Source organism: Ascidia mentula, chromosome 8, assembly GCF_947561715.1.
Source record: "Ascidia mentula chromosome 8, kaAscMent1.1, whole genome shotgun sequence".
Lineage (NCBI taxonomy): Eukaryota > Metazoa > Chordata > Ascidiacea > Phlebobranchia > Ascidiidae > Ascidia > Ascidia mentula.
The window spans coordinates 3327411-3353151 of record NC_138573.1 but is presented as its reverse complement, the minus strand read 5'-3'; the positions used below and the strand labels follow the sequence as shown (position 1 = coordinate 3353151).

The following is a 25741-nucleotide window of genomic DNA, read 5'->3' as shown; positions in this document are numbered from 1 at the left end:
CACTGTTACAAAACACACTAGTTTTTAGTGATGTATTCACCACAAAGAGAAGGATACACACAGGCTACTGTTACAATGGTATGATCAATACAGTAGTGACTCTCCTGAGTACCTTTGATTGTAAATGCAAATTTCAAAAGGTAAACATTTTTTTTGTTTTGAGTTGACAAATAACAGTACTTTTTTTTGAGTCAGTAATTTCACAGTTGTTGCCTTAATCACAGTCTCAGCTGCAAAATGAACAACTATGCCACAGAATTACATGTGGTTTCACCACAAAGTTGTTCAGCTTTCACTGGCTGAATCACTGGGAAGAACCAATGAGGGGAGTGTCATAGTTGTTGTTTGATTGAACACAGATTTGATTCTAGACACAACACAGCTTGGAAGTGGTATTTGCATGTCTTCCTGAAGACAACCCCAACACCAGCGCACAAACTGACAATAGGAAATGTAGCGATAACGCCTGCAAGAAAAAATATAATTAAAAAATCCATTTTTGTCTAATATATACATAAAATACATCTTTGACGTATGGTCATTAAAATTGTTATCACTGCTGCATTGTAACAGGTAATTAATTCCATTTTAATAGTCAGCATTACATTAGCTTACTCAAAGTCCTTCTTGACTGTGAGTTCACCCACATCCTGCAGGTGCTGATAATAGGCAACCTGAATAACCCATGGGTTGAGGCAAACTGCTTCAAATCCCGGATGGTCTGTGATACACTTCACTGGTGGTTTCACCGCGTCCATTCTTTGCTTTACTGTTTTCACCTTCTGGCAGCATGTTGAAGCATTTAATTGAGAAGATGAACATTTGCAGCATGTGCACCTGTAAGCATATGACCGTTTACAAAAAATTGTCTATAATTACTCCCAAATATTTGGTCCTTATTTGTTGCCAAAAATTGTGTGGGTTCAAGGCACGTTTCATTAATTTTATGAAGTCGTGACCAGTGATTAAAAAAGGGCCCCACCATTGCCGTATCACTCAACTATTCTTTCAAAATAATCCTTTTTAGGTGAAGTACAGGCCGGCATTTATTTTCTAGTCGGGCCTGCATAATCTCCAGCCCTTGGAATTACACTAATAGATTTAATTCCCATGTATTTACCAGGTAACATCTTCTGGATTCAGTTTCATGGGAGGCAATATTATTTCTGGATCATCCGATTCTGGAAGCCTTTGATGTTGGCTTAGTTTGCTTGCAAGTGAAGTCAAAAGATCCCCTCCTTTTTCAGAAATGTCTGGATTCAGTTTCATTGGAGGCAAAATTATTTCTGGATCCTCTAATTCCGGAAGCTTTTTTGGGTGGCTTAATTTTTTTGCAAAGGACGTCAAAATAATTGTGTTTTTCCCAGAAATTTTATTCTCTCCAACAAATATAACAGGTTGGTTGTGCTTCAAACAAGCATCAGCGCTTTTGTTTTGTTTGGAATCGTCAGTGTATTCATTTGAATGCTCATTTGCTTCCGTCAGGTCTTTGATACCAGCTTCATTTTCCCTTCTTAAAGTGTCTTCAAGCCATGGTTCCATGCTTCGTAAATGTTGGGCACTGTTGTTATGTTTGTGTAAACGCTCATGTGCTTTGGACCATTTGCAAAAGCCACTAGATGCATAAACCGATAATTTTTTTGAAGTTGGATCGCTAAAATGTCTGCACGCAAAACAGTATGCTCTGTCTGTTGAAACCGAGTACTCAAGCCAGGGAAAACGGTCAAACCAGTTCGGGCAAAATGACCGAGTGACTCTTGTGTGCCCGAACACAGTTTTTGGATACGACAACATCCGTGGTTGCATTGGACCATCATCTATGCATTGTGAAATGTCATCTGGTATGATGTAGTCACAGTTCTCATCTCTGTTCACAGCCGCCACTTTTGCATGCTTTGACTTGTGAATGGAAGGTTCAACTTTAACATGTAGTGTCTTGTGAATAACGGAGTCAACATCATCAGCGTATATCTCCTCATCCATTGTACTCCATTTCGGAGGTCTTCTTTTTCTTTTAGGCCGTGTGGACATTTTGCGACTAAAGTACTAATCTGTATCTTTTCATTGAATAAAAAGGAGTCAAAATTTACAATGTGTTTCGTGTTATTACATCTGACCTATGAGCTTTACTGGTCTATTCTTTAAATTCGAAGATTTCATTAATCACAGCACACCGGTTGTTGGAATGTTTGCTGCAGTGAAAAAACTATTTTATGACGTCACAATCGGCAACAAAACAAAAGATAAACGCAATGACAATCATATCATTGCAAACGTTTAAATCTATCTGGTTTATTATGTGCAGACAAAAGATTGTTACCATACTATATTTTATTCAGAGATACGTTGTCCAAAAGATGAGATACGATTTCAAGACCTGTACAAAATTCTACATGGACAGTTGATTCCACTGATGTTTACTTTGAAGGCTTTATGACAGTATTGTATTTTTTAGCCAAGTTCTGTTGTTGTTAGTTTTTTTAACAAACTGCAAATTGTGCAATTTTTTTTTTGAATGGTGGCGTGAAATAAAATTCAAATGCCGCAAACTTTGTACTGATGTGGTGCGCTCATTGGATGTTACGTTTCCCGATTCGACACTCCCACGGTTGAATTTCCTGATTAGGAAGTTTTCTTTGGTGTTTATAGTTCGTTTATTGTAACAGAGAAAGCCAAAATGATTTTGTTGGAAACGGAAAACAAGATTATTACGGACACTTTGACCTATAAGTTTGAAACCGCAGTGGCAGGTGGAAAGCAAGATTCAATTGAAGTCATAATTGCTGATTTTGATGGTGTTATGTACCACTTTTCCAACCCCAATGGCGACAAAACCAAACTGCGTTTAAGCATTGGTTTGAAGTTTTACAAAGAACTGGCTGAGTATGGCGCTGAGGAGAAAATGAGGAAAATTTACGACCAAAATTATCAGTCTTCACCTGAGGATGGTTATAATGTTACGCTGCTATATGATTTGACCAGCATTCCACAAGATTTTAAGCCCATTGTTGACAAGGCATGTATGCTAAAGCGAAACTGCTTTGCAGCCGTGTTTGAAACATACTTTGATGCTCAAGCAAGCGGTCAAATGGGAAAGCGTGCCGTTATTCACTATCGAGATGACGAAACCATGTATGTGGAAGCGAAAAAAGATCGCGTCACTGTGATTTTCAGCACAGTTTTTCGTGATGAATCTGATGTCACTTTTGGCAAGGTTTTCATGCAAGAATTTAAAGAAGGTCGTCGTCGAAACCAGACAGCTCCCCAGGTCCTTTATTCTCATCGTGACCCACCACTGGAATTGAAAGGCCTGGATGCGGCAGTTGGAGACAACATTGGATATATCACCTTTGTTTTGTTTCCTCGTCACTTTACAGCTCAGTCACGTGACAACACAATCAATTTGATCCACATGTTCAGAAATTACCTCCATTACCACATTAAGTGCAGCAAGGCCTACATGCACCAGAGAATGCGAGCAAAGACATCAGACTTCCTGAAGGTCCTCAATCGTGCAAAGCCAGAAGACAAAAATAAAGAAAAGAAGACCATGTCAGGCAAGACATATACGGCACGTTAATAGTGTCTCAACATCAATACTGCAAACTGTGTCCACATATATTGGGTTTACAAGGGAACATGATTCCCTTTTTTCACAATGCTTCACCAAAATGAATTAATATATTACAAACATAGGCAACCTAACAAATTTTTTGACAAATTTCCATTGTTTGCAAATGTTTAGCTGTGCAGCAAGTCATTTTTAGAATTTTGGTGCATTGAACATTGCTGCTGGATAGAAATATGTTGTTTTCACAATTTTGGGTATGTTTGTAGTCTTCACATTCATAGCAGCAGAATGAATTGGTTTCTTTTGTGGTTGAAATGACCACATTTATTGACCGACTTCAGTTTCTTGATATAATATCAGGAGCAATGCATTTTTGCACTTACCAAATCTGCCTGTATATATTGCCCATAATTTTTCATTGATGTGAAATTCATTGGTAGCAGTCACTCTTGTGGCTTGTGATGTGCGTTACATATATGTGATTAACTATTTCCCTCTACTGTATGGCCGTAATTATTAAATGGAATAGAAATTGCCTGGATCTCTTTGTCTTCTGTTGGTCTGGGATAAACAATGTCAAAAGTGACTCACAAATTGCTGTCACAAAGTTGTACCAAAATACAAACATTAAGGATTTTGTTAATACTACTGCAGGCATTTGCAGTGTTTGACATTGGCTGCCCTGTGACACTTGTGGTGTATGTACAATAGACTGTTTCCTTGTTTATTGACAAAGTTAACAAGGGAGACCCACCACATGTTTTTAATCAAGAAATGGAGTTTTTATAATCAGCATGAAAGACAGTAAAAGGAGTGTACATAGGAAGTAACAACTACAATTTGTAGTTTGCGAAACCGATATATACAAAAAAACCTGTGTGTACATGCGTTCCGGGCACTGAATGAATGGATTTGTCCTTCCGTTTCTAAACTGTACGTGTAATGATTATAAAAAACTACGTACATTGCGCTAAAGTAGCTTGTATCACATGGTATCACAAACAGTTTCCAAGCAGTATTAACACAAAGGAATTGAAGAGATTTTCGCCGAGGGAAGCCAATGTTGTTCAAAAATGAGTGTATAAAGTCTGCATGCTTTTTGCGCAGTTTATGGGGAACAAAAAATAACTAAGCACAAAGGAGTTGTAATTGTAAACGTTACGCTGCATGCATTATGTGCAGTACATTTTTTTATATATTACATGCAGTACATTTCCGGGTGTGGTCGTTTTTCGGATGGGTCATTCTTTCTCAATTTGTTTCACCAGTGGACGGCGGTTTGGATTTGGTTAGCATGGGATGGGTCGCTTGTTTTTCTTTGCTTATACGAGACTGTTTGGAAGTCCTACAACCGAAAAGCTTGCGGACACCAGCTTTAAAATTGGGGTCGGCAAGACTGTACACCACCACATTGACGAGGCTGAAACAGATAAGAAGGCTTTTGTATCTATTTTAAACTGAAGTATCTTTCCAACGATAACTTGGTAAAGATTTTCTACAATCCATAAAATACCTGTTAATGATGCTCAAATAGAATGTGAAAAGAAATGGATCAGACCAGTTATAGCACGTCAAAACCTTGCTGTAGAAAAGGCCGTTGCATACCACGAATGGCACTAGTAAAAAAAATTGAATGAGACTTCTATATACAATGTAACAAATAGTAGCTTTCTCATAGAAAATTACTGATTCCTTATTGAGTTAAACATGGAGGTGCCAGGAACGTTTGACCCCACAGTTAAAATGGCCCCACAGTAAAACCAACCCAACTTGAATATATGGCATAGAGGAGATTTGGCAATTTTCATAATCGGGAGCAGTATTTTGTACGACCATGGGCACGAACAACAGTAAAAAATATTTTACCCGGGGCGTGAACAACAGACGCAAAATTGTTACTCCATTCGCAAAATCCTCGGGGACAAATAACCGCAAATAATTTTTTTTGCCGAAATAAACGTACGTTGAGTTATCAGGAATCCAAATTGCATCAGTAAAACAACTCGATACACCCGTTTTTCTGAAACGTGTTGCCTTTCTTTTGACTGTACGCCGTCGTCCGTTGCTGAGCCAAACTTTTGGTGAGCGGTTACAGCCATTGTGGCACACAAAAATGTCTGAGCAACATAACCTTTACAGTGAGCTGCATTATTTATAAAATTGTATGTTTTGATAATTGGCATTAGGACATGATAACTCACCATTATAATAAGCGGTAACACGTAGAACACAGTTAGGGCGCTAATCACTGCCACCCTGTTTGCTTGAGCAAAGTTCTTCTGGGCAAAGAAGAAGGCAAAGAGCGTGTGGTAGTAAGTGAAAACCAATTCGTTGGGAAACCAAACTGCAAATCAAGAAACGATAATATTTTACTACATATTTTTGTTGTTGATTTTCAGACGTTTTGTAATATCATATATTGTTTTTACCGCAAGGAACTGAAGATGCCCTTGGGGCAAAATATATATTCCTAATCGAAAGCCAGGCTGATCCTGTAGTAAAAAGCTATACTGCTTTTTTAGTATTTTACTACATATTTGTTTTTACTACACAAGTGCTGTAAATTATATGCTCGACTCAGTTTGCTTATAGGTCGCTAAAATATTACACAAATGTGTGCATACGTTTTTCGAAAATTATAGCATGATACCTTTGGCCAATCATTAATTGTAATGCTACAGTTAAAGAACGGACTAAGTGCATTGTAATTTAATTAAAAGAGGAATTTCCAAACCTGGAAGTGTGGCCGTCAGCACAGCCAACCCCCACACGAAGCAAAGCGCTACAACCACATGACGTGGCTTTTGCTTGCGGTATATAAATGGCCACCGGATGGCAGTAAGGCGCTGACCGCCCAAGTAGAGCAGATGGTAGAGTGACGAGGTGAAGGACAATAGAAGGAAAAACCCTCCAATAATTGCCTGGGTGGAGCCACGAAGTCCGAACTGGCGTGCTTGTAGTTGTAACGACGTGCTGTTCATTGTCAGAACGATGTTGTAAGGAAATAAACCCAATACTTGTACACCTAAAAATATTCCCGCGTGTTTATTACTTTTCTTCTCTGCGTTATTGGTCTGGTATTTTAGTTTCACGCAACATACACATTCTCATCAAATAAATAATATTTGTTTATTACGTTAACCCATGTTTACATCAAAGAGTCTACATTAGTTTATTTTTTTTACGTGAATGACTTTTTAAAAATGTTACGTCTGTTGTAGTTTTCTTTTACATGTCGTAGAAATTTACTTAAAAACTTATCCAGGATGTTGCGCTTAACCACATATACAGGGTTTAACTGTGTGCAAGAAACAACAATGCTTTTTTACCAATCAAAAGTTCAATACTTTACCGACAATTAGGTCAGCGACTGCAAGTGAGATCTTTATCCGTCCGAACGTGTCTTGTATCTTCTGCCTCGCGCATACGGTAATAACAACAGCGTTGCCAGCCACTATCAGGAGACCGAACACAACACAGAAAAACACAAGAAAGTTGCCAGCGTACACGTTGCATTGGGCGCAGTTGTTCAACGTTACGTTGGCGCACCGTGCGTAGGCCTGTATGCGGCAAAATCCAGGGAATCCACACAAGATAGTCTGGTTAATCTTAAACGGGCTGCTTTGGGTAGCATTGCTTTCATTACTTGCGTTACTGATCTTGAAGTTGGGATAATCCACAGACATGCGATAGCTTTCATAGTTATATACAGTTTGGTCGTCATATATTGGGCCACCAATTCCGCTGGCATTGTCGATAAAGTGAGGGTAATAATCGCTTTCTTCCGCGAAATTGTAATCGCTCCAATTCGTATCACCGCCCATTTTATGCCACAGTGATTTGCACGTCAGTTGCTAACTGTTTAGTCCAAAAATCCTAAACGTTAAAACTTTAAAAAAATATTTTTTAGATGTAATTTTTATGAAATATTTTCAATAAATGCGTTTATTCTAACTGCACTGATATCCCCGCACTTTAAACCAACATATATATTTTTAAAAATCCTTTAATTTTGTGCTGTTAATTAATTTAAATAATCCAAGGTCGTCCGTCAGTCTAAAGTTTCTACGACATATATATTAGGTATCGCACATTCAAATAGAATCTTTTGTGTTAATGTGGTAACTAATACATAGATGTTGCAAGTATTGGAAACTTGATAGTATCATGCGTAATTTCGTGTTGAATCACTGCACCATAACACCGAGAAACCCCGTTGAATGAATGACAGGGGAAACGTCGGTTTGCAATAAAATCTCGATTTGTTTCAGAAGCACAGAAAGCAATATGCCGAAATGACAAATGTGCTTGTTTGTTAAACGTCCTTTGGTTTCCTATTGCACAACGAACACAACCAACCACAAACCTCGATACATCACGACTAATTATCTGGGAGTGAAAACAAAACACGTGCGCTCGTCGAGGTTCCACCGCTTTGTTGGTGTATTGTCTGGAAACTTACCATCAAACTGTTACATTTCCTGTGATAACGGCTGTTTTTATCTGGCAAAATAAACTGTATACAAACTATAGTTGATAAACAAAACAACAAATTTGGTAATGCTATGTTCTCCATTGTTTTATGCGAACACGAACGCCATGTACGCTGCTCACCGGCGGTATGAAAGTTCGTACCAACTTTTCCTTTAAAACAGAGAATATTTAAACCATAACAGGCTAAATTGTTACTGATGCTACCAGGCATATTTATTGCTTAATACTGCTCTTCTGGCAAACTTTATTGTATTTACGTTTCTCGACGTTTCGGCTATTATGCAATAGCCTTCATCAGGAGGAAGTATCTACGTCTACCACAGCGTTTCTGTTTATGTGCCTCAAATCGTCCACTGTGGTAGACGTAGATACTTCCTCCTCATGAAGGCTGTTGCATAATAGCCGAAACGTCGAGAAACGTAAATACAATAAAGTTTGCCAGAAGAGCAGTATTAAGCCATAACAGGCTACACTAAAAATGGATTTCATCCATAACGCTTTTATCACTGCTGGTAACCTTGTAAAACATTTGAGTGCTTCGCAGTACTAAGGATTTCGCAAGAAACGTGTTACACAAACCCTCGGTTTACACAGTTTCTCTGTTAGACATTCGCTCCCCAAAGACCACATAAAGTGGATTAAAAGTGTTACCAGCATCCAGCTCGACAAACCTCTTGGGATTTGCGTGCGTGTTGAAAGAGGTTGAAATTATGTCATCGGTAGATAATTATATGCAAGCGCAAGCACGTGTTGAAAATATTATGCCAAATGATTGCGGTACAGGTAACTTTATCTATTTTATTCGCTTGAGCACAAGCACAAACATTGAAAAGTAACTTTGTTACAAAATACTTCCGCTTGCAGGCAAATTACTTTGCGTAATAAACAAGTGCAAGTGGTCAGTAAACGTGTGTTTGGTTTTCCCCCTTAAAGGTATATGCTTAATCACCTCACGTACATGCACAGGGGGAATTTTAGATAAGCTTGGATGCCCTTTATACTTGGTGCTACAAACGTGACTATACCAAGCTCATAACGTGGTGGGACGCCTTAGATGTCATGTTGTATTTGCCCTTCCTATAACCACCTATTTTGTTTTGAATCCCAAACAGCATTGGGATTTGATTTATTGTAAATTGGTTTTACGTCATACGCGGGTTTATGGTCTCCACTGTCTGTAGGCAAAATGCTTGATTTTTATTAAAACACGTAGTTGAAACCTATAACTACCTATACATATGGATATATAGGCTACATGCACAGCCAAGAGAAAGGGGACAGGAACAACAACTTGTCAAATATAAAACATTCCGTGTAACCGCAAACTCCACGGCTTACGAATCAAACTATTTAATTTGATAAAATATCGACCAAGTTTTGTCTCAACCGGCAAGGCGTGCACATGTATTTGGAACTTGCCTTTTTCGCCTTATCCATGTCTTCAAGCGAAAAACGTAAGTTGCGCAAATACAACATTTTAATACGTTCCAATCCTAAACTTAATTAACATTACTGCACGCATCTCAAAAGCAAGGAATCGAACAAAGCTAAACCTGTAGAAATCTGTTGACACAAAAAATTGAGCACCTACGATGATAGCTGCCTGACTATGAATTGCGTACGAGTGTGCTGTTGTGCGCCTGCCATGGTTACACTACCTATAATTAATAAATTCTGCGTATGCATATAGGAAGAACACCTAATGAACTGCCGTGTGCAGTTCCTAAATCACTTGATCGTCTATCGTACCGTATGTATAACATACGCCAAACTCGAATACTTGAACCATTCATCCATTTGCTGTTTGTTCTGTTTCTATGTCAGTTCAGCTTCCTACACCCCACACGGCTAAGATAAATCTGTCATCTGAGATAAATCCGTAATCTTGTACCGCATCGATAAAATAAACGCACTTACAAAATAAAAGCCCTGGGGAAATGCAAATGTCATTGCGGTTTCGCGTGAAACATGACCCAAACCACTAATTTATGTGTTGGCTGCCGACATCCGTATTATTAAATGCTGTGTATTAACAGCATATTGCTGTAGCACATGTGTAATATGAGGTTTAATCCGTCAACTTGTGGTTTTTCCTTAGACGTTGTGCAATTTCAATAAACATGGTGTGCAAGAGCTTGTTCGACAGCTGGTAAATACATATTTACACTAAAAAACAGCCCTAAACTGCCCTTGAGTTGCCTATGGGGTATGTTTTAAACTTCTAGCAACAATAAAACAGTATTTTAACTCTTGTCAATGTTTAGGTGAGGGGCATTTTTTGTCATTATCATTACAGTTCATTTTATTGATTGGTTTTGCGTTAATTGAATAAGGTTCGTTAACACTTACCTAAACAGGATCATGTAGCAAATAGCCACACCTTTTTTTCGAATATCAACATTTCACTGTTTTTTGCTTCTATGAGCGCAGGAAAGAACATGAACCTTTGTGAAGATTGTGGAGCACTGCGTCTGCAGGCAAAACAATCAAAAAGAATTCTTGCGCATCAATTATTACGTCACAAGTGCGCCTCGCTTGTGAACACCGTGGTTTGTGTTGTTGAGTGAGTTTGTGCTGTTAATATGAGGAAGGTTCGGGCGATGAAGTGGAAATGTTCATTGGACCAACGTAAGTAATGACTTAATATAGGTACATTTTATTGGTTTCCTGTTGCAAACGGATTGTTATAAGTTTATTTAAAAAAATAACAATGCTTGTTTCTCTTGATGGGAATTCCTGAACTGAAAACTGTTACAAATGTTTAATATGAACAAGATAGCCCATACAATGCTTGAAAACTTCATGTTCATATTAAAGATGTACAAAACCGTGAGTTATGTTCCTTTGTTACAAATGTTTCTTTGGACATTACCAATGCAAACCAATTTTTTGCTGGTGGAACTTGTTGAGATCGACGACATGCAAGGCTGTACAAGGTAACTGCCACATTCACTTGTGGTTAAGTGTTTGTGGTGGGTCGATGAACAGCTGGTTGAAACTAATTTACTATGAATTGTGTTGAAACAATATGGGTACGATCGGATTAATTCGTTTTTTTTACAAATTATTTCAGGTAAAATATGTTGTTATGGCGTAAAATGTTTGCCGGACATTCGGAAGGAAGAAGTGGTCCAGTTTTAAACATGGTTCTATATTCCACTACCTAATCCATCTTATCAAATTGAAACAAATTGGCAACCTCACTAAGTTGGATCAACCTTTGTCTACAGGAAAGCTGTATTTTGCAATCGTGCTTATTTGCAGAGTTGTAGAATTGGAAAGTATCAGGTGGTAAAAATTGTATGGTATGTATGTCGTAATATGTTCACTTGACAACTATTATGCGACTGCAAGAGTCATCAGTCGAAGCTGGGTTGTAATACAAATGAAGCAGGTAATTTTGTTGGGAAGGTAGGTTTTAAGTACATATATTACATACCCTAATGTAATGTAGGCTACTTGTAAAAGAAGTTGTAAATGGTGTAGTGTGTAAATAACGCAAGTCGGTTTGGCAAGTTTATTAAGTTTGCTGCCAAACAACAGTTCTTCCTGTACAAGAAAGCGGATTTGGCAGTGAACTTTGTACTGCGTTTGACTTGTTATTGACTTAACCAGTTGCGGCTTGGGTCTATCACGAACCTTCAGAGAAAAAATGTGCCAAGACTTTTTGCTGGAGACCTTGAGTAATGGTAGGTGGAACTTAACCTGTGTGATGGAAAGCCCTTCGTTTTGAAGTATACAAACGTGATCTACTATTCCTGACCCACAGACCGGTTTTGGCCCTGTTTCACCCTCCTCTCGTGTGGCTAGGTGTCTGGGCACTGCATAATCAGAACAATACCAGTTCCCACTTGACATTGTGGAGACATTCAATAAAATAGTTCCAAATTCTTTTCATGTAAATACATACAAAGTCATATCACCGAAAGAACCACTGCAGATATTGTTTTACCGATGATCTGTCTTTAGCTTTATTCGAATAATCGTGTTTAAAACTGTCGTCCAGTCATCATGCTACCGGCCCAAATTTACAAGCGAACACAATAGAAATAGTTTACCTTGGAGGTATCGAGTATTTTGTTAAAACGTATGCACTACTGATATGTCACTGAAGAATGTTACGGATCAACTCATCCCTGCCTTGTAGTGAGTGTCGGTAAGTTGTACGGTTAACCTGCTTTTTGGTTGTGTTTTGTGGCATAGGAGAAACTAGTTTTTCCATCCACGTTGTTTGTTGTAAAGGTGTTTATTTCCACACCACAATTTTTGTGGCAAAGACAATCACTTGGTATGTCTCATCCGAGTTTTACTGTCAAGTCATACTGGCAAGTTTGCGGAGCACAGAACGCGTGCGAAAAAATAACTCAAAGTTCAGCACTTGAGGCAATATTAACTGAAGTTTATGTGAGCGACAGTTCATTCAACACACTTTACAAAACACATATATACAGCAAATCATTTGTTACACCTCTAACAGTTCATCTGTGTAGCAATTTCTTTCGCAAATACAAATGCATGATTTGAGCAACGGTTCTACCATAAAGGAAGGCCACAAAAGCATACAAGGCCCACAATAAACACCTAATAATCCATCTGTGATCAGAAAACAAACGGAAGTTGTTTAAGTTGAATCGAACTGATCAATGATATATTCCTCCTTTTGATTTCCTTTGGAGTAGCCGGGTTTCTTTTTGCTGCAGGAGCATCCTCTGGTTCCCACGCAACAGCAAATATCACCAGGAAATGCTAGGAGGTCTGGCATTACGTTATGCCGAGTACTCAGTCCTCCTGAAATGCAAATTTTAACCCTTACGTTTGTGGAAAACTGCAGAATTTTTATGCCATTTATTTCAAATTGTGCTCCGGACAAGAGCGAGGCTGCCAACTATTTAACTTATTTTTGCTAAGAAGCTTTGTCATAGACCCAGTGTCCGAAGCAAATTCCATTTTTATAAACCATGGTTATATTTGTACCTCACGTCGTACGTTTCCAGTAATAAAGCAACAGAATTACAGAATAGTTACCTGTTACAAGACTGACGAGTAGACCGAGAGACCACGTAAACAGTACTAGGAAAGTGCTGTAATGGCAGTAAGACAGTGCATACAGAGAATCAATTAGTCCACCAGAGGGCGCGATTACGCCCGGAACAACTGTCGCGTTGAGTGCAGACGCAACAACCGCCTATGTAAAACGTTCTGGGTTTAATATCCTACAATGAAACGCTGCTATTATAAGGCAAGCACAAACGTTTTTAACTCTGCTATAGTTTGTAATCCATCCGCTTTACCATTAACCTATATGTGCATAAGCTGCAGACAGATGGCCACTGTTTCGACCTAAAAGGTCTCATCAGTGCAGCTGGTGTGACTATCAGACGACTTTGCTGACCAAACGGCCAAGCACGTTGGTCGAAACAGTGGCCATCTGTCTGCAGCTTATACACAAATTCATATTATTGGCTCCACATTGCTTATCATTAACCTATAGTTTATAACAACCATAAATGAAAAAAATTCGACTTACACTTGTGCAGTTCTCGGTGGTGACGGGCAGTAGTCGTATAAACTCGTCAGCGGGGGGATAAAGTGTGGAACCTATTCCCATCCATATACCCATCGTCAATCCACCGATAAGTCCCACTAATGCTCCCTAAAAACAAGTGGGTGATTCCACTGACAATCAAAAACACAAAAGACACGGGGACAACTGAACCAGTAATTACGGCTGAGGAACAAACAATAACTGCATGCTAATGTGTTAATATAAACTTTGTAAGCATGTAACTCACCGCTGAATTTCCAACTGGGGTGAAAAGACCAAGACAGAATATGCCAAGCATGGGCCCTCCGATAATCCCGAACATCTTTAGCGCCATGGTAAGAATCCGATCCATCAACGACGCCAAATAAGCCACACCCAATCCCAGAAGGCCATAAACAACCACTGTAAATAAATAAGTGAATTTTGCAAAAGCAGTCAGTGTGTAACATGTTATTGCATTGAGTATCTGCTCAAAGACTCTTGGGATTCCAGATGAGTGCAATTGAATATTACTTCCATTGGAGTAAAGTTGTTCTATGCCGAAAAATGTAGGCCTATTTATGGTTGTTTGGGTAGGGGCTCGTTCTTCAAACATTCACATTCTCTAATGTTAAGACCGTGATGTGCATAGCCCATATAAATTATCAACAACAAAGCATTATTTTTTTGTGACTGCAGTAGTCTTGCTAAACATTGTGAGGAAATTATGTATGTTATTAGTACCCGATTCCTTACCTAAAACTTTTGATATTGTTAGCGCTCTTGCACCAGATATTCCAGGTCTGATTGGTTTTATCAAATCTTCGTAAGTCGAACATGCAAGAGCATTAATCCCGGTCGACACAGTGCTTAATAAGAAAGGCTACATTAATTTTGGAATTGCTACTGGTTCAAAACTATCACTCAACATATAAGTTAGATAGAGATATTCTACACACCTTAAGGTTCCACTGTAAGCACTACACTAGAAAATTAAATGTGTTGTTTATGCACAGTTTTGTGCATATTTAACACAATTATTGTGTTCTTTTTGGGACCAACGTGTTGCTGTGACAGTGAATACACGGTTGGACACACAAATACACGAAAACAACACATTGTTCGTGTATTAATGTGTGACCGAACATTTAGTGTGTAATAGAAGTGTGCATATGTATGTTACTGTGCTAACACCCTTTATATATACCGGCTTTTGTGTAATTAAATTACCGCAAATCACACGTTTCCAAACCTCGTCATGGGCTGTTAATTGATTAGTCCAAAAGTTGTATTGATTCGTTATGTATAGTGGGTTGAACCATGTTTACTCTTGTTTAAACTACAGTTTATTGCTTTGTAATGAAATAATGTCACTGCTATATTGACTTAAGGTACACCACACATATATAACCCCAAGGAAGTTTATTAATGTGAACTACATTATAATCAAAAAAACTCCAGGCAGGTCGAACATCGTAGTCGAAGAAACATATTTTTGTTAGTTTGAAAAGGATGCAATGGCAATCCAAAGCCAATGTGTTCCAACGATTTGACAGTTGTTGTTTCACCCACCCTGACTTTATATGCCAAGTATTTGGGGCAAAATGAAAGGGTTGAAACATTTTGCATGACAAATACCACAGTGTGTTCTATTATACAAATATGCTTCAGTTTTGCAAACACAGGATAAGATTCTAATAGTCCAAATTCCAGGCAAACAAAATCCCTTGTGTCCCATTTTACACCATCCACTTGAACCTCTGTTGCACTAAATATGTTATGGTTTAGTTTTTGTTTGACTTTAGCCTTTTTAGATAATTACCAGGATATCATGTTATCGTGAAAGTCATAGGCTGTTGATAACAGTAGCTTTACCTCTGCAGACAATTCCATCTGATACATTCCTTGAGAAAAATAAAAACAAACTCATTACAATTTCACAAAAAAAGTTTTGAAACAGTAAACTTACCTCTAATGTTTTGAACACCTCCACTTAAAAAATTGGAAACTTCTTGCTTTTGACAAAAACTCATGTAACTTGCATAGTACTGCTGATGGTATGCCATAGAGTAGGGGGCATTTTTAAAACTTCGATTGGTCATGGCCTTTTTGAAAAATTGGTGTTTACCTTCATAACGCATGCACCAATGGTGACGAAGTGGTCCAAACCTAGGAAACAATGAGTTTGCAATAATGCAATAAACACTTGACTACAGAAAGAATTACTCCATGACTTGGTGTGGCAAATGAACCATGTAATGGAACTTTGGTGTAACATTCTCTGCACCGTACTCATCCAGGAACAGCAAATGATGTTCTTTAATTAGAGCGGAAAAAAATGAAACGTCTTTTGGCTTCCATGAAAATGCCATGGAGCAACAAGCTATTTGTAATGCAAGACGCATGCATCTCCATTTCGCATCATCATCTGACACATAACTTCCAACAATAAAAGGTAGTATATGGCATAGATTTATTGTTTGAGCTGCTGCAGAAAACAGTTTGCAAATGTAAAGCAAGTAAATAACATAAAACAAACAACTTACCTGATTGGTTAATTTTATGGCCCCGAGTATTTAGCATTCTTTTTTCAATTTTTGAAGGTCTGTCAACATTTTCAAACCCATACAAATCAAGTTGTAGAATTTGTGCATTAAACCAATTCATGGTAAAAATCTTTAAATCATCAACACAGTGCCTTAGAAAAAGCTTAATTTCAAAAGAAATTGCTCCCTCAAACAAAACATGCATGATATCATGAGGCAAGCAGCGACAAATGTCAAAGTAAGGAGCCTCATTAAGTATAGATAACCGATTTATGCCCCAGTAAGTAGACCAAAAAGCTGATGTAGTGGCATTCAATGACACATTTTGGATGATAGCACAGTGTTCCAAATGTTGCTCAAGATTTCTCATTTTGCAATCCTTATGTGATACCTGCATTAAAAAGATTAGTAATGTAAAAAAAATTTTTGTATTGGTCAAATTTTGTTTACATTACTTTTGTAATCATTTCATTGACATCGGCAGTTTTTGCACAATAACAATAACGGCACATTCTTGTGGCACCACCAACCCCCTCTTTAAACCCACCAACCAAATTGGCTGCTGGTGTATCTCCAACAAAAGCCACCAATGCCCCTCTAAAATGACGCTTTCCATAACAAGTATCGAATTCAATGCCTTCATCCTATTTCAAATAATTGAAAAATCACTGTCAGGATTACTACAATACTGTGTTAGATATGTACCTTTGACAACTGCTTTAGTTCTTCAACAAAAGGTTGCAATATGACATTAATTCCATATTGTTTTATGTATGATGTTTTTGTGATAGCAAACACTTGAATCATATGAAGAGTGGATCGGTGCTTAGGGTTTATGTTAAGTAAAGTCCAATAAAAACATCCTATAAGAAGTATTACAAATGAATATACAAATTTTTAAAAAATGTTATAATCTACATTAAATTACCAAGCTTGTGTTTGGATGCTTTGGATCCAAGTGGATTTGCAATTTCAATGTCATCATAATATGCTAAAATCTTTAAAGTTGTAGAATGGCTAAGGATTGGGTGTTGTTTGACAAACTGTCCATCATTAAAGTCAAGTATACTTGTAAAGCATTGTCTTTCTTTATCTATTTCTGTCATAATTTCAGGACTTTTTAGGAGCACCTGGGATACAATTATTGTACACAGGGGCGTATCCAGGAATTTTTAAAGGGGGGGGTCCAAATTTTTTAGGGAATTCCCCGATTTTCAGGTATAAACTATTGTGGGCGAGAATCGCAAAATACGAACGCCGGTGTTCGCGCCAATCGTCACATAAACGGTGGCTTTCTGGCTTCCGCAATTGTGTAACGCTATGGAAAGTTTACCAACCAAACTAATTGACTTTCACGCAAGTAAACCGCTTGTCATTACAACGTGGCCACTAAAAAACGACGTTTCGTCCTTGAACTGACGAAAAATGACACTTGTTTGGTAACAATGCAACATGTTTGGTAACAATGCCAAGTGTTCGGTAACAATGCTCCCTGTTTGGAAACAATGGCGAATGCAACACGATGCGGTTTTTAGGTCAACGTCAAAGAAAATTTCTGGTTTTCACGCGGATTTTGACAAAAAAATACAGTGGCGTTTGTTTAGTTATTAAAAAAGACCAAAATATTTTACAAAAGGGGGGGGTCCGGACCCCTCGGACCCCCCCCCTGGATACGCCCATGATTGTACATGTTAACTGTTTTAAGCAACTTTGACATGTGCTATCTTACCTGGAGAGTTTGAATCATTGAAATATAATAAAACTTGTCATTTAATTTAACAATTTTTTTTACTTTGGCCAAAGCATGCCTTTTTCTAGTTGTTTTTCTAGTTGTTTTCCAATAACTTCCTAGAACTACAGGTTTGGGTTCCTAAACCACAAAAAGTCAATGTTATATAGGCCTACACAAAATATTGCAGATTATAAAAAAAATTACTTACAAAAAAGTTTAGCATTTTATGATAGTACTGTTTTCTGTAGTTTGCAGAGGACATCTTTGATAACAGAGAAGTTGTTTCTGTATCCAACTTTATTGTGTCAACAATTGCTTGTTTACTCGACTGATTTAAATTACACTGAACAGACCTTTCCAAAATTTTCTCTCGAAAGTTGCCTGTAACTCTTTTCAGAAAATGCTCTAAAGTTGATGAAATGCTGTTGATGGTTGTGTCGTTTATGTTGTATTGTGCTTTGAGTTGCAACAAGAACGTCATGCAATCGAGTGCTAAATTGGTAGGTTGGACAGGAGGTCTACTTGAGGTTGACTCAGAATTCAAACTCAAAACAAGGTGTTCTGGTGAATATTGTTCTTCTTCTTCAACAACTTTATGCATTCGTATTAAGTGTTTGTTCAGTGAGTTCACTTTTGTGTATGTCCGATGGCAAAATGGACAAATTATGCGAAACCTACTATGGTGTCGGTGAAAATGTATGACGTGCTTGTAGTACTGGTTATTATCAACCGTTTCAAAGGCACATATTGAGCAAATTAATCTTCCCATGTTTCGCATCTGAGCTAACCTACTTTCTTCTCCACCAGCACCTATGTCACATCACACAATTGTACACGGACTGCCGTTATAGTCACGTCAAAACAGATTAAAGAATTATAAATTTGTCCGACTTGTCAACAAGAGTTATTTTATTGCAACTTATACTTTTTAACTACATCATTGCAATGATTTTATGATCTGCCTCGTAATATTTTTTGACAGGTAAGGAAAATAAAATAAAACGCTCAACGAGCAATATAATTTTTATGTGTGAAACGTCACAAACAATATTGTCGTCAAATTGCACAAGAACCCATGCTTTCGATTTTTCGGCCTTTTTGGTTTGTGCGTTTTGTGATGAGGGTTTGTGCGTTTTGTAAAAAGGAGTTTGTGAGAAAGCAATGTTTTTCTTGGACGTGTTGATCGAAAACGACCTAGCGGAGGTCGCAAACGTACTTAAAGGTAAGCAATTGGTTTATATGATGTGTTTGAGTTTTTTGAAAAATTACATAAAGTCCTATGTTTTAGAGGAATGTATCGAAGAGAATTGTCTTATTATGATAGATGAACAAATGCTAGAAAGAATGGGAGTAAAGTTAGTATCAAAATGTAATTATGTATGTGGTGTACATTTTGCTTGCAATGTAATGGTTTATTGTTTAGGCCTATGGGCAAAAGGCTTAAAACACTTAAATTACTGAAGGAGCATCTGCATGAAAGAAAAAGTAGTCAGGTAAACTAAACAAACATCCATTAAGACTGAAACTGCCAGAAATTAGAATGACAAATTATGGGAGCTATAAAACTTTTAAACATACTAGGCCACCCACAAAATTGTATTTTGACGCTTAGGCTACTTTGTTCTACATTTTACCTTGTACTTGGAAAAAATAAACTTTGAATTATTTGATGTTGTGTATGAATATTAAGCAAAATATGCTTTTAATGTCGCAATTGAAAGAAACTTTCTAACCTACAAATGTAAATCCTGCCAATGTTGGGTACTCATGCAAATGCATAAAACATGTCTGTTTTGGCTACAAATATAAGTGTTCATCATTTACTGTCTAGGATAAGGAAATGGAGCCAGATGATGGAATAGAACCAACACTAGATACCAGCACCAGCACTGTTCCTCTCAGTGAAAGTTCAGCATCCAGTGAAACAGACTTACCGTTTGAGTTGCCATATCCACAATTTAGTGCAGAAATTGTGAAAGCAGAAAAGGATGGTGACATTAATTTAGTTCGGTCAAAACTTATTCGACAAAGTGCAAAATTTTTCATGAGTTTGAAATATGATTTGAGGCCAGATTATGACAGAATATGTAGACACCTCATTGAAAGATTTCCCCAATTGGAAGACACATATTCATTTTCAGGAGCCTTGCATAACCATGTATGTGAAGCATTGTGCTTTTTTGTGTAGGACATTGAAGTAGAAAAATATGATACTACTTAGTAGTGGTTGATTTAAAACATGATTTACTCAAATTTAAAAAATGTTAATTTTGGTTGGGCTGATTTAACACATTTGTGTACTACATAAATACAGAGTCGACTGAAGAAGGACTTATCGCAGAGTGTAAGAAATCAGAAAAGACCTAGGCTTTTGAAGTCCGACAGTCCGATACGACCAATTTTGGACCTAAATGAGAAAGTTGCATCCATCAGTGGAAGTGACTTGCACTGTGTCAAAGTGCAACTAACAAAATTAGGAGCGAAGAGCAGTATTTTAAATGAAGTAAGTTTTCCCAAACAATAATGAGTTTATAAATCCATGTACTAAATAATTATATGCATCAAAATTATTATAATATGTATATATAAATTGTTATATATATTCTTTTTTTATTAGGATCATATATCAAACTTGCTGGATGAAATTTTTCTTTACTATAAAAATTGGATGTCTACTCCAAAATCTATTTCTGAAATTCGGGAGGAGTTTCCATTTCTTGAGTTACCAATAGTGGTAAAATTTGTTTTCTGTTCAATATTTTATTAGCTAAGCAACCCATAAAGTCAGTAAAACATTTTTTTTGATCAGTAGTTTAAATATGTACTGTTATGTGCTTTATAGATGGTTGTACTTTGTGGAAAGATGCTTGGTCACACCGAATTCCAACAATTCACATTCATGAACTTAAGAAAAGTTTATGATGTGTGAGTAAATATTAAACTGCTAGATTTGCCAAACATTTAAAATTTCTTCCATCCTTAGAATTGTAAAAATTATGAAGTTGGAAGAGGATGAGGACGAGCCAGAGGAGATGAAAATTCTGTCAGTGCTGAAATATGTGGAGAAGTATATTATGGGAAAGAATGACAAAAGTATCTTTTGTGAGTTGGATGTAAGTGCATAAAGCTTTGTACTGTTTGCACATGCCAAGATACCATATTAACTATATATTTTTGTAGGAATTGTCCAAACAACCTTGCATTGTAGTAAGCAGTACTGGAAACACAATTAGTCAAACATTCCTTGCGGTTGACAAAGAGTTATTCTCGGAAACTCGTTTTCCAGACGTGTTTCAGACAATACAGCTGTGGATAGCTGCACATTACAACTTTAACATCGAGTATGCAAAACACAACAAGGCCTTTGCATATTTTCTTGAGGACACCATCCTCAAAGAATGCGGTTCCGCCAGCATACAGCGGCAGACCACCAAACGGCGAAAAGTCGCCAGGTCAACAAAAACTGAGGACCTTTATCAAAAAATGAAGGGTGCTGGATTTGTTTTTTAAACCAGCATGTGATTTATGCAATAAATGCATTCGTTTGATTTCTTTGTAATTTGTGACACATTTTTAGTGTGTAAGAGGTTGTCCTCTCAGGCAACACAGAACACACGTGTTCTTTTGAGAAAAGAACACGTTTTTTGTAATCTGCACAGTTACGTAAACAACACACCTGCAGCAAGTGTGCTCCGCTTACTGTGTTATATCGGAACAACACACTTTTAAGTAACAACACGAAATACTCAATAGCACACTAGTCCTAGTGAAACAACACGTTTCTCAAAATTAGGCGTGTTGTTTTGGAGGACAAAATTGCGTGTCAAAACAACACACTTGATTTACTAGTGTAGCGACAAATATTCCAGGAATTCCTGGAGCGACGCTGAGAATGTCCAAGACCAGGTATGGAACAAGCTGCAAAATTAAGACAATTTTTCAAAACACAGGAACAACATTTTAATGGGGAAAATGTAAACAATATTGCTAATATCTTGGGCTTCGTTTGCGTAACTTACTTGGTCAGATTTCGTCACATCTCCGTTTGCAAGTGGATCGCAGTTTGCATAAACAGCATACATTACAAGCCCAGTAATCATAGCGAGGCTTATCACGAATAACAGGCCTAAATCGTTGAGGTAGAGCGACCTGTTGAGAGACAGATAACAGAAGTTTAGGAACACTACTAACGGATTTGCTTATAACTCTGAGAATAAAAAGACTGGACCATACTGTTGTTAACATTGTCATGTTTCATGTACGAAAAACGTTTCGGCAAGAACTTATGCAAGAACCAAAACTTCAGTTTAAACAACACAGAAAAAGTGTAAGTGTAAAATCTGTATTAAAACCAGTACTTACAGTTTGGCTTGGTAAATGTTTCTACAGCTGAGGTAGCGTTGAACCATGGATTGGTTGATTGCATACACCGATAACCACATGAGCGTACCACCGATGCAAATTGACCAAAACGAATGTCGGACTCGCGGATCAAAGTCAAAACTGTCGAAATAATATAACACGCTTTCCTGTGTCATGCCAATTAAAATTTTTTACGTAACTATTCCCAATGGGCAGATCTGAAACAAAGCACTTTTTGTAGCTATTCAGTCAAGAAATTCCTGAAGCTAGCGGATTTTAAACAGCAACATGTGTGCATCTTTCTAATATGAAAACACGCCCTTTCTTATTGCTCTTTAAGAAAATGCGAGGTCCGATTATTAAAAAGGATGACGGTCCTGTATTTTACCGAAAAAAGGCCATGACAATTAGTGAGGGAAAAGAGTTTTTTGTCTTCTTGGTAAACTGCGCTAGTTTCGTATTAAGTACACCAATGTTTACATGCAGCGTGATCCGGATTATAACGAGATTTGACTGTATTTTATGAATTCAAGTTTTATGAATTGAGTTGAAGTAATAATTACCACACTAAGTATTCTGGGTGTGATTTTTATGTATGTAACAAGCTGTATCTTACTGCCAAAAGTCGATTCTTCCCCCTTCGTTGGCAATTTGGAACACTTTATCAAAACCGCCCACATCTATGCTTCCTTTGATTATAATTGCGGTAAACCCAATCCACATCACGAAGCACTGTGAACACAACGGTTCGCAAGCTGTTTTACAAAGGAAACTTTATTGTTTCATGCGTCAAAAATCACACGCACCTGTACGACGTCGTTCCAAACCACCGCTTTCATTCCACCAATCGTTGTGTAAAATGTGCACACCACAGCAGTAACCACGATGGAAACAGTGAGGCTCAACCCGGTCACTGAAGGAGAAAGAAACACTTAAATAGACAATTCCCAACAAGCAACTAGTGATTATTAGCTTTAACTGACCGTCGGATGAGACCCTGAATAATAACCTTTTTTGTTAGTCTGTTATGTCGTTACATGTGATTTTCACGTATATTTCGATAGTGGAAGTGGTTTCACGCTGTATACCAGCAAGAGCACTCGAGTGATGGCAAGCCGTCGTAAAGCATCACGTCCATAAAAGTATGCGAACAGCTCTATGTAGTTCAGAAGGTAAACACCGTGGCCAATAAAAGCCATAACTTAAACCCTCACCTTTGTTTAGGGCCAGAGCGGGCATGTACATCACCATTCCCATGTAAAGTACTGTCTGTAGGATAAAAGCACACGTTCCAGCGATTCGGACTGCCTTGCTGAACCTCCGTTCCAAGTACTGTTATAAGTTAAGATATTGTTTAAACGCATGGCGACTCTTGTGTATACGATTAATACATGGAATCATTGCAACCATGCTTGATGCTTTGGTAAATACTTTTTTCAATCTTACATCAGAGTTCATTTCGCGAAAGACTGGCATTTAATACCAAGTGCCCGGAAAAATTCTTTAAATATTTGTTCTAACAGCTAAATGTTTATAATAAACCAGCTACCTTCAATCCGAAACTTCTATAAAAGTATCAAATTATTGACTTCCTATCGGAATAAATTGGTGTCGCTGGCAGAATGACAATGCTCAGTACAGGATAGATTCTGGCAAAATTAAGAAACCAGTCATGTGTGTATACTTTACCAATTGCGACCTAATAAACATCTCTCAAGAAACGCTTCACATAATTTCCTATTTTGCACTCATTATATAATATTCACACTTGCCTCGTAAGTGCTAGAAATTCCCATTTTGTAGAAAACGGGCAGAAACACGTTAGCTGTAATGATGGCGACCAGAGTGTAGGACACGAAGAACCACCAGAACATGGTCCCGTATCTGTAAGTTTCCGCGGGCGTTCCAAGTACAGTTATAGCTGACATGAAGCTGGCTGTGAGACTGAGTGCTACCGGCCAACCGCTCATTTTCCTGAAATAATAATTTGTGACAAATCCAGACCTTTATCATTCTGTTTTACATAAGTCAGTGAGACAATTAAATTGCTTTGAAATAGAAAGCCCATTTTAACACTTTCCGTTGACAGCAAATTTACAAAGACATGTAGGCAGTACGCGCACGATTAAACGTATTAAGCGCATGTTTATTTTATCAATTACTTCTCATAACCAAAACTGTAGCTCTTCATTAGGCAAACAAACCTTCCAGCTAGCAGATAATCTTCCGATGTCTTCTTGTTACGATCTCGAATTACGAAGAATAACCCGATAAGAGCCGATACAAGAAACAGAGCTCCGAAGATCAAGTAGTCGGCAACACTGAAGGTCTTGGGGGCATTGGCGGTGGCCGCTGATACATCTGGGGCACTTTTAGTTGCTTCCATTTTTTCACTCTGGGACTAAAACTATTGGAACCAACAACTAAGTTGGTAAATAAGCAACTCACTTAAACTTTACGTATAGTTCAGTTCCTTGATGCGATTGTTTTAACTGGGCCACATAAGCCCGCTTTGCGTTAATGCAAGCGCTGTTTGCAAGAAGCCGCTTTTAAGTTACCGAACGACTTTATCATCGGCCGTTGTACGACGTTGCTTCACTAAGTTGGAATCAACCTTGGTCTACAGAAAACCTGTTTATTGCAACCGTGGTTGTTTGCAGTGTTGTAGAATTGGAAAGTATTAGGTGGTAAACATTTTTTGGTATGTATGATGTAAAATGTTCACTTGACAACTGTCGTGTGACTACAAGAGTCATCAGTCGAAGCTGGTTTGTATACATATATTACGTACTCCCAATGTAATATACTTGTAAAAGCACTTGTAAATGCTGTCGAGATATTTGTGTAAATAACGCAAGTCGGTATGACAAATCTGGTCCCAAGCGATTCTTTTACATTTGCTGCCAAACAACAGTTCTTTCTGTACAAGAAAGCTGATTTGGCAGTGAACTTTGTACTGCGTTTGACTTGTTATTGACTTAACCAGTGGAGGCTTGGGTCTATCACGAACCTTCAGAGAAAAAATGTGTCAGTGCCAAGACTTTTTGCTGGAGACCTTAAGTAATGGTAGGTGGAACTTAACCTGTGTGATGGAAATCCCTTCATTTTGAAGTATACAAACATGATCCTTTTGAATGCTGAATCAGAACAATACCAATTCCCACTTGACATTGTGGAGACATTCAATAAAATAGTTCCAAATTCTTTCCATGTAAATACATACAAAACCATCTCACCGAAAGAACCACTGCAGATATTGTTTTACCGATGATCTGTCTTTAACTTTATTTGAATAATCTTGTTTAAAAGTGTCGTCCAGTCATGCTACTGGCCCAAATTTACAAGCGAACACAATGGAAATAATTTACCTAGGAGGAATCGAGTATTTTTTTAAAACTTGTGCACTACTGATATGTCACTGAAGAATGTTACGGGTCAACTAACCCCTGCCTTGTAATGAGTGACGGTAAGTTGTACGGTTAACCTGCTTTTGGTTATGTTTTGTGACACAG

General features: G+C 37.8%; 6 protein-coding genes across 6 annotated transcripts; 2 read left to right on the top strand and 4 right to left on the bottom strand.

The window, feature by feature from the left end:
- Positions 1-68: 68 nt before the first annotated feature.
- Positions 69-2149, bottom strand: LOC145911429 (uncharacterized). Its single transcript, XM_082998755.1, has 3 exons — positions 1121-2149; positions 616-837; positions 69-466 (listed from the first exon to the last, which is right to left on the bottom strand). The coding sequence occupies exons 1-3, from the start codon at positions 2029-2031 to the stop codon at positions 286-288; spliced, it is 1314 nt and encodes a 437-aa protein (XP_082854881.1). The 5' UTR covers positions 2032-2149; the 3' UTR covers positions 69-285.
- Positions 2150-2596: 447 nt separating this feature from the next.
- Positions 2597-4106, top strand: LOC145910268 (actin-related protein 2/3 complex subunit 2-A-like). The gene has a single exon (XM_082997329.1). It carries the CDS (start codon positions 2678-2680, stop codon positions 3578-3580), a length of 903 nt encoding a protein of 300 aa, XP_082853455.1. The 5' UTR covers positions 2597-2677; the 3' UTR covers positions 3581-4106.
- A 216-nt stretch (positions 4107-4322) lies between these two features.
- Positions 4323-7455, bottom strand: LOC145910267 (galanin receptor 2b-like). The gene is made up of 6 exons (XM_082997328.1): positions 6924-7455; positions 6306-6596; positions 5773-5915; positions 5535-5688; positions 5085-5187; positions 4323-4991 (listed from the first exon to the last, which is right to left on the bottom strand). The coding sequence occupies exons 1-6, from the start codon at positions 7393-7395 to the stop codon at positions 4823-4825; spliced, it is 1332 nt and encodes a 443-aa protein (XP_082853454.1). The 5' UTR covers positions 7396-7455; the 3' UTR covers positions 4323-4822.
- A 4899-nt stretch (positions 7456-12354) lies between these two features.
- Positions 12355-24639, bottom strand: LOC145910253 (sodium-coupled monocarboxylate transporter 1-like). The gene is made up of 14 exons (XM_082997312.1): positions 24434-24639; positions 24002-24203; positions 23444-23561; positions 23036-23142; positions 22846-22961; positions 22230-22370; positions 21887-22016; positions 21723-21785; positions 14549-14574; positions 14346-14458; positions 13858-14012; positions 13593-13718; positions 13091-13250; positions 12355-12853 (listed from the first exon to the last, which is right to left on the bottom strand). The coding sequence occupies exons 1-14, from the start codon at positions 24613-24615 to the stop codon at positions 12687-12689; spliced, it is 1806 nt and encodes a 601-aa protein (XP_082853438.1). The 5' UTR covers positions 24616-24639; the 3' UTR covers positions 12355-12686.
- On the bottom strand, positions 14903-16344 carry LOC145910254 (uncharacterized). Its single transcript, XM_082997313.1, has 5 exons — positions 16136-16344; positions 15816-16077; positions 15559-15758; positions 15412-15493; positions 14903-15357 (listed from the first exon to the last, which is right to left on the bottom strand). The coding sequence occupies exons 1-5, from the start codon at positions 16338-16340 to the stop codon at positions 15036-15038; spliced, it is 1071 nt and encodes a 356-aa protein (XP_082853439.1). The 5' UTR covers positions 16341-16344; the 3' UTR covers positions 14903-15035.
- LOC145910596 (uncharacterized) lies at positions 18683-21377 on the top strand. Its single transcript, XM_082997783.1, has 8 exons — positions 18683-19089; positions 19156-19222; positions 19291-19360; positions 20182-20370; positions 20485-20601; positions 20710-20792; positions 20851-20980; positions 21048-21377. Exons 1-8 carry the CDS (start codon positions 19029-19031, stop codon positions 21375-21377), a joined length of 1047 nt encoding a protein of 348 aa, XP_082853909.1. The 5' UTR covers positions 18683-19028.
- Positions 24640-25741: the final 1102 nt, after the last annotated feature.

Coding starts and splice junctions, on each gene's coding strand:
- LOC145910596 (XM_082997783.1), top strand. CDS start 19,029: ATGTTTTTCTTGGACGTGTTGATCGAAAACGACCTAGCGGAGGTCGCA. Junction 19,090..19,155: donor GGTCGCAAACGTACTTAAAG/GTAAGCAATTGG, acceptor CCTATGTTTTAG/AGGAATGTATCGAAGAGAAT. Junction 20,371..20,484: donor AGAGCAGTATTTTAAATGAA/GTAAGTTTTCCC, acceptor TTTTTTTATTAG/GATCATATATCAAACTTGCT.
- LOC145910254 (XM_082997313.1), bottom strand. CDS start 16,340: ATGCATGTTTTGTTTGAGGGAGCAATTTCTTTTGAAATTAAGCTTTTT. Junction 16,078..16,135: donor CCATAAAATTAACCAATCAG/GTAAGTTGTTTG, acceptor TGTTTTCTGCAG/CAGCTCAAACAATAAATCTA. Junction 15,358..15,411: donor CACGATAACATGATATCCTG/GTAATTATCTAA, acceptor TAACATATTTAG/TGCAACAGAGGTTCAAGTGG.
- LOC145910267 (XM_082997328.1), bottom strand. CDS start 7,395: ATGGGCGGTGATACGAATTGGAGCGATTACAATTTCGCGGAAGAAAGC. Junction 5,916..6,305: donor GCTGACGGCCACACTTCCAG/GTTTGGAAATTC, acceptor CTTGATTTGCAG/TTTGGTTTCCCAACGAATTG. Junction 5,188..5,534: donor TGGATTCCTGATAACTCAAC/GTACGTTTATTT, acceptor TTTTTTTACTAG/TGCCATTCGTGGTATGCAAC.
- LOC145911429 (XM_082998755.1), bottom strand. CDS start 2,031: ATGTCCACACGGCCTAAAAGAAAAAGAAGACCTCCGAAATGGAGTACA. Junction 838..1,120: donor AATCCAGAAGATGTTACCTG/GTAAATACATGG, acceptor ATATGCTTACAG/GTGCACATGCTGCAAATGTT. Junction 467..615: donor ACAGTCAAGAAGGACTTTGA/GTAAGCTAATGT, acceptor TTTTTCTTGCAG/GCGTTATCGCTACATTTCCT.
- LOC145910253 (XM_082997312.1), bottom strand. CDS start 24,615: ATGGAAGCAACTAAAAGTGCCCCAGATGTATCAGCGGCCACCGCCAAT. Junction 14,013..14,345: donor AACAATATCAAAAGTTTTAG/GTAAGGAATCGG, acceptor ATTTATTTACAG/TGGTTGTTTATGGCCTTCTG. Junction 13,251..13,592: donor CCACCGAGAACTGCACAAGT/GTAAGTCGAATT, acceptor CGTTTTACATAG/GCGGTTGTTGCGTCTGCACT.
- LOC145910268 (XM_082997329.1), top strand. CDS start 2,678: ATGATTTTGTTGGAAACGGAAAACAAGATTATTACGGACACTTTGACC.